The 14,337-nt window shown below is 40.7% G+C and overlaps 2 protein-coding genes across 5 annotated transcripts in view; one reads left to right on the top strand and one right to left on the bottom strand.

The window, feature by feature from the left end:
• The first annotated feature begins 108 nt into the window (after nucleotides 1-108).
• ngb (neuroglobin) lies at nucleotides 109-4,108 on the top strand. Of its 2 annotated transcripts, none has more exons than XM_076877267.1 (5): nucleotides 109-777; nucleotides 996-1,104; nucleotides 1,496-1,604; nucleotides 1,712-1,831; nucleotides 1,937-4,108. In XM_076877267.1, the coding sequence occupies exons 2-5, from the start codon at nucleotides 1,007-1,009 to the stop codon at nucleotides 2,087-2,089; spliced, it is 480 nt and encodes a 159-aa protein (XP_076733382.1). In that variant the 5' UTR covers nucleotides 109-777; nucleotides 996-1,006; the 3' UTR covers nucleotides 2,090-4,108. The 2 variants fall into 2 exon arrangements, with proteins under 2 accessions (XP_076733382.1, XP_004540699.1); XM_004540642.2 differs by having other exon boundaries at nucleotides 896-1,104.
• Nucleotides 4,109-9,102: 4,994 nt separating this feature from the next.
• The window catches only part of tmem63c (transmembrane protein 63C), a 42,361-nt gene continuing 37,126 nt past the window's right edge, over nucleotides 9,103-14,337 (bottom strand). For all 3 annotated transcript variants that reach the window (XM_004540640.3, XM_004540641.3, XM_076877902.1), the window contains one exon: nucleotides 9,103-14,192. In XM_004540640.3, the coding sequence (XP_004540697.2) occupies nucleotides 13,962-14,192 (231 nt within the window). In that variant the 3' untranslated portion in view covers nucleotides 9,103-13,961. The remainder of the gene's footprint in view (nucleotides 14,193-14,337) is intronic.

Below are 14,337 nucleotides of genomic sequence, written 5' to 3'. Positions count from 1 at the left end.
TCCCATTTAAATTAATGAGAGGCTGCACGCTTGGCCGCTGAATGTTATGATCGCGCTGTTTAAGGAGTGGCTCTGCTCAGCAGATGAACAATATAATTTCACCGAAGTGGTGTGTGCAGGTCTCTTATTACTCTAGCCGCTGTGCAGTATTAAAATTCCCACACATTTCATTTTTCAAATGCATGTGCTGCAAAATGTAGGCAGTTGGGGACACATCCGAAAATAGATAATGTGGGCCTTAAATGGATTTTACCTGCTTTACCCAGCAATTGCACTGCACAGCATTTTTGCTGTTGCTGTTTTCTTGCTTATTTTCACTTGATTACAACTTAAAAATCCAGTGGCTAATTTTTTTTGGGTTAAATGCAGTGCATGTTATGCGTGCAAGCAGCATCTCTGCATGTCTCAGTCCTCGGTTCACCTGCAGGAGGAGCTGTGTCTCGCTGCAGCTTATCTGGAGCAGCAGAGAGATATCCCTCTTTTTCTCCTTCAGCGGCATGAATAATATCCCCTGAGCTGGAGAGAGAGCATATCAAGAGGCAAACAGGAAGGGGAGAGAGAGAGATAGAAGCCTGTGTGACAGATAAGATTGTGGCACAACTTGTCTTCCTGACTGCACCGTGAGCTGGGGAAAGAGAGGAACAAGTGCACCAGAGTGTCAGGCAAGGCTTCTGCCTGCACACATAAACACTCACAGACACACACACACAGAAAAAGACAGACCCCACAGCACAGAAGCACCAGAAGGAGTTCAGAGAGAAGACTGACCTCAAAAAGGTACAGTATGACTGTGTGTCTCGAGCTGTGCTGAGCTGAGCGTCTCTCCTGCACCAGTGTCCCCACCCTTACACTATGTTAGCAAATTGCTCACCTGATGCTCAACTTTGTTTTGCAGGTGGATTGGCAGAAGTTTTGTCTGTGCGTTCCCTCGGATGCTATGGCCGTCCTCCAACTGATCGTTTAGAGGAGTTGAAGAACTTGTCTTGTTATTGCAGCCTGAGGTAGCATGGAGGAGCTGTCGACGAAAGACAAGGAGCTGATACGAGACAGCTGGGAGAGCCTGGGCAAGAACAAAGTTCCTCATGGTGTCGTCATGTTCTCCAGGTAATTTTCTATCATGATCAGCACGACATAAAAGGAGGCTGTTGTTTAATTCTTTGCGCTGGAAGAAAAGATCAAATATAAAAGCACTCAAAGCATAAGTGATAGGATTGTGTATTGTTGTTACCTAACAGCAGCAGTGTAAATAAATGTAGCACAGGTGTATATCCTTTCCTGCACACTTTCCACATGAACCACAGACCGGAGGCTTGACTTGTTGCTTGGCGACAGACTGCAATAATCCTGCAATTTACTCTGAGACAGCTGCTGCTAAATCAGACAGGGGATATGTGTAGATGTTTGCTTTGTAGACTGATTTTTATCCCTCTGTGAATATTTGAGGCTACACCATGTGTGCACACCTATAGAACAGCGTTGTATTTGTCTGTGTTAGACTGTTTGAGCTGGACCCTGCGCTCCTCAATCTTTTCCACTACGGTACAAACTGCGATTCCACACAGGATCGCCTCGCCAGCCCCGAGTTTCTGGAACATGTCACCAAGGTGAGCTCTGTTCACCGCATTAACCACCACAAGTACACAGACACGTTAAAGTTTCGTTTGTGGACAGTTGCGATGGCTCTCTGTTTCTCTTGTGGCCGTGGCCTCAGGTGATGCTTGTGATCGACGCGGCCGTCAGCCACCTGGATGACCTTCACTCCTTGGAGGACTTTCTGCTCAACCTCGGGAAGAAGCATCAGGCAGTGGGAGTCAGAACGCAGTCATTTGCCGTAGGACCAACATCTTATCGCACAACTCTGCCAAAGCAATTTCACGAGCGAATGAGCCGTGAACACTTTCTTCTTCTCTTTTTTTTTTTCCTGTGTGTTTTGCAGGCGGTGGGTGAGTCCCTTCTCTACATGCTGCAGTGCAGTCTGGGCCCGGCCTACACGGCACCGCTGCGTCAAGCCTGGCTCAACATGTACAGCATTGTGGTAGCAATGATGAGCCGAGGGTATGCCGAAAATGGCGAAGACAAGGCCGACTGAGGCGCCAGTAGTTGTCAAATCATCAAGTTGGTTGCCATGGAATAAGGTTGTGTAACTTGCAGCATTGTGGCTTCAGCTGCTGTACATTTGCTCTGTGAGTGGGGTCGCATAGCGTAGCGAACGTGTGATATAGTTACACATTTTTCAGTCGGACCAGCGAGTCACAGAGCGTGTTTTCTTTGCTGTGGATGTTTAGCTACCAGGCAGTGCTGTTTGTACAGTTTCAGAGTGTAAGCGGACTGTAATCTGAATGCCTCACACTGAGAAGAAACACTCGGGAAACTGTGGAAGGGTTTTATTTTGTATATAATGGCTTTGATATATTTACTCAAATGATAACAGTGACTGTAGTGGTGTTTGTGGTGTATCTTAAAAGAGTTGCACACTTGTGAAACACTAGCTGTTATTATGATTAGACATCACACACTGCTCAAACTGTGATGGTTACTGTGGCCAGCAAGGGCAGCTCTTTATCTAACTGGAACACAGTGATACTTAACAGAACGTGTGGGACAATGCAATGTGATTTTTCAGAAGAATATCAAAACTGTGTGTTTTTTTAAAATCGATATTACATTTCATGTCTTTTGAGTGACTTTGTCGTTTAACTTTTAAGCTGCTAGGATGAAGAAAAAACAGTTTTTTAACATTTTATTCAATAGATTCTTGACAAGAACTGTTTTACTCTCTCTGATAGCTTTCTTTAGTTATCCACGACTGTTAAGGCGTCCAAGTGCACCTTCCCCGACGTGGCGTGCGATGCGCTCCTCAGTCGAGGGTGTGAGTATTTCAGTAAGCTTCTGATGACTGTTAAACTAAACTTTAACTAAAAGACTGTTATATGACTTTAAGAGACTGAAAGTAAAATGGCATCTTGGAGGACTTGTAACATCTTTGTTCCTTGGCTATCAGTTTCCAGTTAATCTTAGTGTAAAGTAGTAATGGTGTATCGTAGTTGCTTAACTTATCAATGCTTATTAACTGCGATGATGTGGGTACTATTACCTCAGCTTTACAGGTGACAGGGATCAGTGGCCTGTTTTTCTCCAACTTAAGAGGTTCTGTGAGGAAGTGAAGCTGGAAATAAATATTTGTTTTGACTTCAGAAACCAAACCAACTTAAGTGATGACAATTTTACATTTAAATTATTGACACAAAACAGATGATACAGAGAAACTGTGCTTGACTGTATGTATGTGTGTAGTATTTATGCTGCCATAACGCTGTATGTATCATCAGTTATTTACATCTATAGCCAAGTAACTTAGCAACAGTGTGCCAAGTATAAGATAATAACACCACACAACTGTAAATCCAAGCTGCTGATATGTGTTTTTCCTCGCTTCAGTTTATATTTACAAAGTTTATTTTTATATTCTGAATTGTATGTGCAGTGAAAGAGCATTGATTTTTTTCTTGTCATATACAATATGACCTTCAGATACATTGTACTGTGTAGATTTCGGATAATGAACCCAATACAAGAAAACAATGTGGCAAATCTGTTACTTTTAATCAGGTTTCAGTTCAAAGAATAGCAGATATATAACCGCTATATTAAAAAAGATGTGTAGTTATTATAGAAGAGTATAAGAACAGGGCTTTTTTATTAATATTATGTGTTTAGTCTGTACTTTCCAGGCTGCAGGTATAATGTTTGTACCCTGGTTGTGTAGGTGCTGTGTCTATTGTCTTTCTTTTCTTAGTCTCAGTACGCAGCCCTATGCAGGTTGTTGTTCTCCGTGTTTTTAATTACCCGACAGTAAGTATTTTCAGCTGGCACAGCTGGCGTCTTTTTAACATCCAGATGTGTATATATTGGCTGTCTCGCTGTCTACCTCATCATTATCAGCTGCTACGCAACAGCGATGACTTCACCTAGTTATCCTTCAACCAAAAATTATTATTACAGTTAATACAAGCGCACACTCTTTGTAAACTGGATTCCATCTTAAACTTTAAATATGTCATGTGCTTACTTGAGGCTAAATAAAGTGATCTGTGGGTATTTTACTGCTTATTGAAGTCAATGTGTTTTCCTCCTTGTCTTAAATGTGTTGTCACGGACTGATTACGATCGCAACACAGCGGTCAGGTTTTGAAATCAGTCACACAATGCCTGATTTGCTTCCCACTGACAGCCCATCTCTCAGTGTTACATAAGATCCAAGCGTCGAATGGCTCATCGCCCCCCTGGCTTCCGAGACGAGGGCGACTTCAGCCCACTTACTCATGCAACTGCACAATGTCACCTCAAGTATGTTTTCAGAAATTCACAGTACCCATTGTGTTCTTCACAATTTGGATCACTTTATCTTTATTTTCCTTTATGCTTTCCTTCAAAAACGAGCAGAACTGTGCAGATTTTGGATGCGTTTCTACTTGAATATCATCTAAAGCCAGAGTGATCAGATGAGTGGGGGCAGGCAGGAAGGTTATGATGAGTTACACACATATCAGCTCATTTCTCTTTTTTCTGTTGTGTCACTGTGAAAGTCGCTGTCTGCTCGGCTGATGGTGGAGCATCTGACTTGGAACTTACCCGTCTGTCTGCACTGCCAACAATATCCTTACCCTCTCTGCAAGAGTCTGCTGGATTTGTGTTGGCCTCTTGCTCTTGCAATATAAAAACCAAAACTGAACTTCATGCTCTCTCTCATCCCCTGGTAATGGATTGCAACAAATTTCAATAAACTCACATTGACTATATGTTTATTTCCTTCATGTTTTTTTTTGTTCCTCTACTGCTACAGACTGACCTTGTAGCTTTTTGCTCTGAAGGCTGTCATCTGGGGAAAAAAAAGTCTGCGAGAAAAGACAACATACATATTTTTAGAAAGTCTGCAATGTGTTTTGGAACAAAAAAAGAGGGGGGGGGGGTATTCATTGTTGTCATGGCAACTGTAAGGTGATGGTTGTATATATGTGCGTTTTTGATGAAGGAGAAAAACGTTGCATTGCTCAATCACTCACTCATCGTAAATCCTACAGTGGAGAGGTGTTGACAGTGACTGTGCATGTGAGCTCGGGCTAATAAGATTTGCTCCGATGGCTCTCTGGGAGACTGCAGCACAAGTCTGCCAAGCAGCCATCACAAGCATGAGAATGAGCTATCTGTCAGCAGCTGCTGAACAGCTACTCCTACTAAGAAGTAGTCTTTGAATTCCCTTTTCTGCCTGTCTATGGATCAGGCTCATTCCTGTGAAAGATGTAGCGAGAGATAATCTAAACAGTCAAACCTATAGTGTGACTAGAAAACAGATGGGTACTGTAGTTTCTCAAACAGGATAGTGGATTTATTTGGGATCGTGTGTAGCTGGTGAACAGTACAACTTGGGTGTACTACATCCTATTTACACACGATTGATCAACATCAGCAATTGAATTTCTGATGTCTTCTACAATTGGTAGTCCAGAAATATGACAAAGGGTATATTCTGAAATGGCAACCTCCATGGGTGATCAAACCAACTGTCACTAATGGTCTTTTGAGTTGCCTCCAAATTCAGTCCCCGCAGACCCATATATTTAATGTTATAGACTGTATATAAAAGATGGACTTGGCCATCAACCATTTAGCACTTTGGCTGGTGCCATGTTGGCTCTTTCTATCCAGAAATGGCCACATTGGGAAAAAGGGTGGAGTGCTGAGTCAGCAACTGTTGCTGGGAAGTTTGGTTAGCACAATCATCTCTACGGTTTACAGAAAATGGTCTGACAAAGGAAAAAATATCCAGTGAGCGGCCATTCCCTGAGCCTTGTTGATGTCAGAGGTCAGAGGAGAATGGTCTTACTCCTTTTAGATGATAAGAACCGCTGAACCACTTGTCACAACCAAGATGAATGCACATTTGCAAACCTTGAAGCAGATGGGAAACAGCAGCAGAAGATCACAGTGGGTGCTACTCCTGTTAGCTAGGAACAGCGAACTAAGGCTACAATTCACACCAGCTCACCAAAATTGGATAACCAAAGACTGGAAAAGCATTTTCTGGTCTGATGAGTCTTTCTGCTGTAACACTTGGTTGCTTGCCTTGTATCTTCTATATATATCTGTATGTTTTCTTGGCATATTTTGGGCCATGTATGTCAACTGAGCATGATTTCCCTGTTAACGCCTAGTGTATCATATTTAAGACAGACTGTTTTTTGTGAGTTTTTGAGACTTCTGCATTATCAGTGTAATTCCCCCCCCCCCCCCCCCCCCCTTGAAAAAGATAAATAAAGAAATAGACAGGCATAGTAAATATGGCACAAATTAAAAGTCATATGGAAATTCAAATTGAATTAACCATCTGACGAATTTGTCAGATGGTTCAATAAACTCTTCATTTTCAAAACAATTGAATTTTCAGGCCATCATTTAATATTTTGGGCTTTAAAGAGTTAAACCTATCTTTTTCTGACCATGTCCATCCCTTTGTGACCACAGTGTGCCCATCTTCTAATCGCTGCTTTCAGCAGGTGAATGTGCCATGTCACAAAGCTCAGATCATCTCAAACTGGTTTCATGAAGATGAGAACAAGTTCACTGTATTCTAAAGGCCTTGGTAAATACCTGGATCTCAATCCACCTTTGGGGTGTAGTGGAACGGGAGCTTCACATCATCGCTGTGCAGATTTTGTGTGATGTTATTATGTGAAAGGTATATTACCCATTTAGACTATATGAAAGTGTAACCCCATTAGTTTACAAGTGTTTTTGTGAGTTTCTTCTTCTTCTACATCATTAATGTAGAACACACCTTAAGTCCTAAAAATAAATTGATCAATACATTTTTAAATGGAGCAAATAGGATACAAATTTAAACGTATATATGCAAATGAATATTTAATTATTTCTTTAATTTGTCACAAAATCTTTTGAAAATTTGAATTCTCTGGCAAAGAATTTATTATATAGGGCGTGACCTCTTTTTGTGACATCAAGTCACTTGACATTACTGCTGCAAGATACTTCAAATTTGATACCAAGTAAATACAGGGCCAGTATTGCAGATACCAATATTGATATTGTTAACCAAAAGAGGCAGGGGAGGGCAGTGTGTCATGATTTATGAAATAAATCATCATCAATTTGCAAATTCTGAACACATTCTGAACAAATCACTGTGATTTTTACCATACTTAATTTACCATACTTTCAGCTATTCATGTTTTTTAGAAACTGTTTTTTCTTTTGGAGATCTGGAATTTAAATGCACCTGTTTCCAAAGCACTTTGGTTCAGTTTCTGTTGTTTAAATGGGCTATAAATAAAACACAGTTTGCTGTCAACACAAAAACATTCAGACATTTTTCTTAGTGCGTATTTAACACAGTTCAGTGGGATGCATACTGAACTTAAAGGATAGAAAAATGTAATGTAATTATTACATATTATATCAATATTTGGATCGATCCGCCCACCTCTGCTTCACATTTGTTTGGCTTCCTCAGCTTAGATGTCTCGATCTGTGAACTGGGCTCCCTTACTGTGTTGGTGTTGTTGCATTATAATGCCAAATTCAAAATGCGTGCTCCAGTTGTGGTAAAGATTGAATTAAAAAAAATGCTAATTAGCAGTCTTTGAGCACATCTATAAAACCAGGTTTGGCAGCAGCTATTCCCAGGCTCCGACACAATCTGTGTATGCCCTGAAACCCTGAGTGATTAGCATCTTTGATGCCAACAAATGTTATGTAAAAGAAATGTATTGTAGACCTCTTCAGCCATGTAAGGCTTTCCCTGTTTCCCTGAAACATTGCCTCAGATAGAAAAACAGTCAGCAGAGGGTTTAATCTGAAAGTCGAGAAAGACGCTGTGATGTAACTGAATATTGAGCTGCTGCTAACAGGTCCTTGGTGGTGGTGGTGGTGGGGGGATTGTTCTCTGAAAAAGGTTCACCCTTAAACCAACATGGAAAACAAAAGGTCTCTACGGTGCTATTAAATTTGAAACTTAATACTGGACAAAAACCATGTTTAGAAGAAGATTGTGAGAAGAGCTGGAAAGTACAGCCACTAAATCGACATTGTGGTAATTGTGTTTTGCCAAGGGGAACAATGAACGTTCTTATATAAGTCAGTTGGATACTATAATATACTCTAGGGGACTTAAAATACTAACTTTTTGAGCTGCGTTTGTATGTTGACTCAAAGCCATATGGGAGTGACAATATGGTTGCAGCAGGAGGCAGAGACATTTTCTATTCTAAGCATCTGGACAGGGGAAAGCAGATGGCAGACCACAGACCCAGAGGAATTCACCTTTCTCTGAGAATCATGCCATCAGCAGTTGCCACAGGTGACGACGGAAATGTCATCCGTGGCATTTCCTCTCTCTGTCTTCTTTTGTGACTGTGCAATGAAGGAGTATCGTGCACGGTGGAAGTCTGGTATTTTTCCACTCTGCAAACTGTTTCATACAGAGAAATTCAACCAATCCAGTCAGTGCAAGATGGTTCATACATTTTCATTATTTTGATAGAAAAACATCTTTAAACAGCACAAGAATTTCCACTGTGGTTCGATTATGAAATTTACTCCTATATCCACACTCTGATGTGGTTTCAGGGCAAGTGAGCTCTCTAGTATGTACAGGTAACTGTCCAAAAAGTCATTTGTGTGAAGACCTTCAGTATGGGTAATAAGCCTGGAAATGAGAAGAAACACTGTTATCAGCTGGTAGATTTTAAATGAGTAGCTTAACTTTTTACACAGTTTCCTCCCAAGAATTAGATGGGATACTGGATGTGTCCATTAAAGCTGCCCTTACCTTAGCTTAAGAGAATAAGAGCAGATGATATCCACATTATTTTCTAACATAAATAAAAATATTTCCTAAATATCAAATGAACATTTGAAAGTACTGTGCAAAACATGTTTTTGCACATTTCCTAAAGGAATCGTATTCTTATACCAGCACACTCACAGCGGCTCTTCTATTTTCCACATGAAGTCTGACTCACTGTGTCTGAAAAAGCTTCCATCACAGACCACAGCAGAGAGTAACAAGAAGTTCATGGCACAAGATGAGTGGATTGAGCTGAATTCATTTTAATCTCAGATCACAGCACTTCACTTATAACAGATGAAAACTCATTAGCCTGACAGAGATCAATCTTGAACACAGCCTGTCCCTAAACCTCAGACTTCTTGGAGATAATAACAGCCCACTTTTACAGCAGAATAAAATCTGAAATAATGTACTTATGATACACATATTTTATAAACGAAGAGCAAAAAGCATCGGGCACGTCTGGAAACCCAATAGACCTCGGTTGGCCAAGCTGACTGCACATGAACAGACATGTCCGGATGCAATAAAACTAGTAAAGCATGGGAACGGACAATCCCTCTTCGCATGGCCATTAGAGCTAAGAATACCCTATTAGTTTTTATTTTGTATTTTTCAAAGGAAAGCACATTTAATGATCTGTGAAACGGGCTTCTGGAAGAGAAAGCCATGGGACATGTTTGCAGTTTGGAGACTGAAATTTTGAGATGCTCTTTGATGTTCTGTTTTTTTAAACTTCATGATCCTCTGCAGTGGCCACTTCATCTGCGCTCTGCTGCTAGCTTTCATCTACTTTATACAGCATAAGCTACTACAATTAGAGTCCCTGTAAAACGAGCAAAATACATGTCACTTTATAACAAAAGGTGCCATTAATGTTATATAAAGCATGACTATAAGTATATCATGATACACTCTCTCAGACAGAACAGAAAACCGATTATAACTTACTCTACTTAACAACAAGGAGCTACCTAACCCATAGCAGTCACTGTTAATCAAAGACAAACATTTAGAGAACCCCGTCATACGTACGTATGATCCAAAAATAAGGTAACCGAGGAATAAAAAGGGCTTGATTGAAATCAGTGACAAGGCACAAACAAGTACACAATACAAAATATTGATACAACTACAAGCCACGCGCTCATTCTTAACCTCGCAATTAACCATTTTTATGACATTCACTTGCTTTCCTATTCTACAGCTTTTGATCCCATCACTTGGTCTTCAAGAACAGATGAGGTTTGCGCACTGGTCAGTGATCTGTTCGTCTTTAGGACTTCCTGTCCCACGAGTACGCAGGATGGTGTAAGCTTTGAATGAATGGATGACAGCTGAGCCAGTTAATATGCTGATGAAGATCGTGTGATATATTCAAAAGCTCTAGATAAAGATAAAGGTAGAGGACCTCGTGTGCAGATTGACTGTTAATATCTTAGTAGAATAAGCTCACATTGTATGTTTGTTTTATTCTGAATGAAGGACGCACTGGCTGTTAAAAAATTGAGTTTTGGGTTTGTTACAATTTTTATCTCTTGGTTGTTTCGTCCATGCAGCATATTTCAGGCCATGCTGGATTGTCACACAATAAGGGCGTTTTTTTTTCCCAAGGCACAGCAAAAGACATGAGTAAGAAATTAACATTCAGTCACATGAGAAAATCTTTGACCCGCTGTAAAGAGGATTTAAAAGAAAAACAAAAAGAACAAAAAAACCAACAGATTGACACAAAAAACATGAAGTTTAGCACATATGAAATGCATACCTCATTTAGACGATATATAATTAACATGCAGTGACGTGTTACATAGCATATGTCAACTGAAAACAGCATGATAGTGCTTTATTTTACTGTTTGTCTTTGCAACATAACAAAACCTAATTTCAGCAATGACCTATTTGACCAACATCAAAAAAACTGGAAAATTTTATAAAAGCTTTTGAGTTTAGCAAACTTAGCAAAACCGAAAAACTTCTTCTGGAGATTTCCATGTTGTTCTCCTGCAGTGGCACAAAACAGACTCCATGGCATATTTGGAAAATGATGTAATTTTAGGATGCGCTTCTATTATACTCCATTTCTTCACAACTTAAAGGAACAGCTTCACATTTTACAAAACACTTTCTTGCCTGCACTTTGATGTATATATTAGTACCATAGCAAGTTAGCTTAGCTTAGCAGCAACACACCATAAAGCAAAGTCTCTGCTACTTTTAAACCAGTCTCTGGTTTAAAACCAGAAACTAGCTGTTTCCCCTCCTTTCAGGTCTGTATGCTAAGCCAAAGATATTGTAATTTTGTTATGGGCTAAACGAACAGACTGCTAGCTATGCACAATGCTATACGGTCATGGTGAAAACCTTAAATGATCTACAACACATGGCATATTACACTCAGTCGTTACTGATTAACATAAGCAATGCCAAAATGCAGAAGCAGTGTAAGAAAGTACACCCTTACTGCTTCCTTAGGAATTAAAAGAGAAAGTAGCAGTCAGGTCTTGCTAATCAATGCACTTGATTAACTGATCGTCAGTAAGTCTGACCAACTCGGTAAAAGCAGAGATTTTGACAGTTTGCTGGTCTGGAGCATTCAGATGTGTGCTAATGCAATGCCAAGGAGGAAAGGCATCAGCAATGACTTTCGAGAAAGAACTATTGCTGCCCGTCAATCTGGGAAACGTTAGAAGTTTTTCCAAGCAATTTAAAGTCCATTATTCTACAGTGAGAAGTGAAAAACATTTAAGACAGTTGCCAATCTTCCCAGAAATGGACATCACAGCAAATTCAACCAAAGGTCAGACCATTCAATCAGAGAAACTGAAAAAAAAAACGCAAGAGCTACATCTCAGAGTGACCAAGTAGTGTTTGGGAAGTGTTGCCAGGGGAAAGTCTCTTGTTTCTAACAAGAACATGGCAGCACAGCTTAGATTTGCCACATTGCTTCTGAACAAACTGTGAGACCCCTGGATCGATGTCCTTTGAACAGATGAGACTAAAGTGGAGATGTCTGGCCTCAATCCACAGTGAAAACCAACCACCTCAACTAATTGTAATGGAGGGATGAGGATTTGGGTTTGCTTTGCAGCTAAAGGGATCTGGGTATGTTAGAGTCACATATGAGGCCATCTGGTCGACAGCTAAAGCTCGACCAAAAATGATTTGCATAATAGGCCAATGATCCAATACAAAGCAACAAATCTACAACAGAATGGCTGAAAACGAAAGCAATCAGTGTTGGCCCAGTCAAAGACCAGACCTCAACCTGAATGAAATGGTGTGCATAAATGAATACCTCAATAAACTGAAACAACTCTGTAAAGAAGAGTGAGCTATTATTTCTCCAGAATAATATGAGAGACTGATGCCATCGCACAGAAAAGAATGACTGGGCTCCTACAAGCTACTGAATCATGACATGGATTTAGTTTTCCAGAGGACTGCTTCTGCATTTTTGGCTTAGATTTTTTTTAAAATAAATAATGACTTGTTGTAATATGTCATGTGTTGTTCATCCTCGGTTGTATTTATCCAATTTTGTTACCTTATAAAGACACAACTTTTTTATTATGTCCTGATAAATAAAACCTCAGAACTGAAAGACATTTAGTTTGTTTTTGCCATGACTCTGTACTTAACCAGTGTATACAAATGTCTCCCTGGGGCCAAGAGATCTAAATTTCAGAAGGTAAACTACAGGTTTTGTAAAGAAAACCAAGTGCCTGCCTATTTTCTGTGTAGACTAATCCAGACGCTACTCTACAGTGCAGCTACTGCACATGCATTCTTTAGGTGGACTTGAAAAAAAGTATTATAGAAATAACTACTTACCAGGGTGCCCGTGTGTCTACAAGTGAAGACAAGATTCTTGGCATCAACACCCCACAAAGTTACTGGTTCTGCCTGTAGGCTAGCCCTTTCTCCATGTTTCGAGTCCCCAAGTTTCAGTAACGTTACACAAAGACGTAACAATGCTAACAGTAAAGTGAGTTTGACGTTTAAAAGTACTTTCCAAACTATACCCTATATAATGCCCTCAGAGTATCTCGCTACGCCTACCAGAAAATTAGTGCACAATCAGTGGTCATTAGTTCCAACCTGTGCTAAGCTAAGCTAACAGGCTACATGCTTTATTTTCTTACCAAACTGTGAGCAAGAAAATAGATAGCAGATTTCCAAAAAGCTCAAGCTATTCCACTTTGACCATATGTACAGTCGAAACATAATTAGGTAAGGTTTTGATTAAGATGAGACATCTCTGCAAATCATTGTACATCCTCGATTCCTCCCGCCCCCAACCCAAAGCACAATATCAATGACACCAAAAATACTGTAGCAAAAATATCAACCTTATATTGATAATAGTTACAAGCTTCAGGTTGAGTCAAGCTGTTTGCGCCTCCGTTTAGAGCGTACATATATTACGGTACATCTCTGAGTTACATTTGGCCCTCCGTCCGTCTGTCTGCTGTCTCACTGCAGATGGCTTCACAACTAGCTGCCCTCACCCTCAGCCTTGCCGAGCTCTGCTACAGAGGAACCAGATATCACCTATGCCCAAACCCCTCTGTCAGTCTGTCAGGGCAAGCCTGTTCACACCACCCACTCTGATGGGAACTTTCGCCTCCACTCATTTCCAAGCGACACAGCATGGATAGAGTATCTCTGACTGAAACCATAATGCATTTCTATTACAGTCTGCATCACTTGTAACCTTTTTAATTTGCAAATTAAGCCATAGAAGAAGACAGAGTCCGTATCAGCATCTGATCATTTAGCTAAAAGAATCTGTACATTTAGCTTGGTGTTATGTTCTGTTGAGCTGTGTCTGATGGGTTCGGCAGATTGTTTAGGCAAATGGCTTTCTTCTGCAACTGTGATGTTTAAGAGCATTTAGCTCCTGTATTCTCAGGCTCCGTTACTCTTCAGGCTCTTCAGCCTTACTAGCAAGCACAGTCTAGTCTCAGAGTCCGAGGCAGCAGCGTAGTTGGAGTCTGAGGTCAGTGGTGAAAACGCAGCATTGCGGCATTTAGTAATCTGTGTTCTTCAGCTGAAGGACACGTAGAAGTCAGTTTTGGGTGGAGATTTGGTGTTACTGGTAGCCCATGGAGCTGTCCATGAGCGTGGTGGAGCAATAGAGGTCTGGTGGGTCTTGGAGCTCAGTCTCATGGGTCTGGGTGTGTTCCCCCTCTCCTTCTTCTTCCTCCGCTGGCCCACGGTTTGAACTCTGAGAGCTGGCCATGGCGCCATAGCTGTGGTGGGCTGGGGAGGGCATCGGAGTCAAAGCCAGCTCTGGCTCCAGCAACACAGATGCCACAAAAAGCTGAGGGAAGCAGATCAATGCACATTTTGGAATTGTGTCATCCAGTAAATCACTTTATTCACAGGCAGTGTGTGCCTGGTTTAAAATGGGAACAAGAGACCTTTCACATGCTATAACTTGCTTTGACCACTTATCTATCCCACAT

This window comes from Maylandia zebra, linkage group LG19, assembly GCF_041146795.1.
Source record: "Maylandia zebra isolate NMK-2024a linkage group LG19, Mzebra_GT3a, whole genome shotgun sequence".
Lineage (NCBI taxonomy): Eukaryota > Metazoa > Chordata > Actinopteri > Cichliformes > Cichlidae > Maylandia > Maylandia zebra.
Note: the sequence above shows the minus strand (reverse complement) of the source record. Positions and strands in the feature narration are given on the sequence as shown.

Excerpts from the sequence above, each read along its gene's own strand:
- ngb (XM_076877267.1), top strand. The coding sequence starts at position 1,007 with ATGGAGGAGCTGTCGACGAAAGACAAGGAGCTGATACGAGACAGCTGG. Across the intron at positions 1,605-1,711 it reads TTCTGGAACATGTCACCAAG|GTGATGCTTGTGATCGACGC; the intron begins GTGAGCTCTGTT and ends CCGTGGCCTCAG. Across the intron at positions 1,832-1,936 it reads TCAGAACGCAGTCATTTGCC|GCGGTGGGTGAGTCCCTTCT; the intron begins GTAGGACCAACA and ends TGTGTTTTGCAG.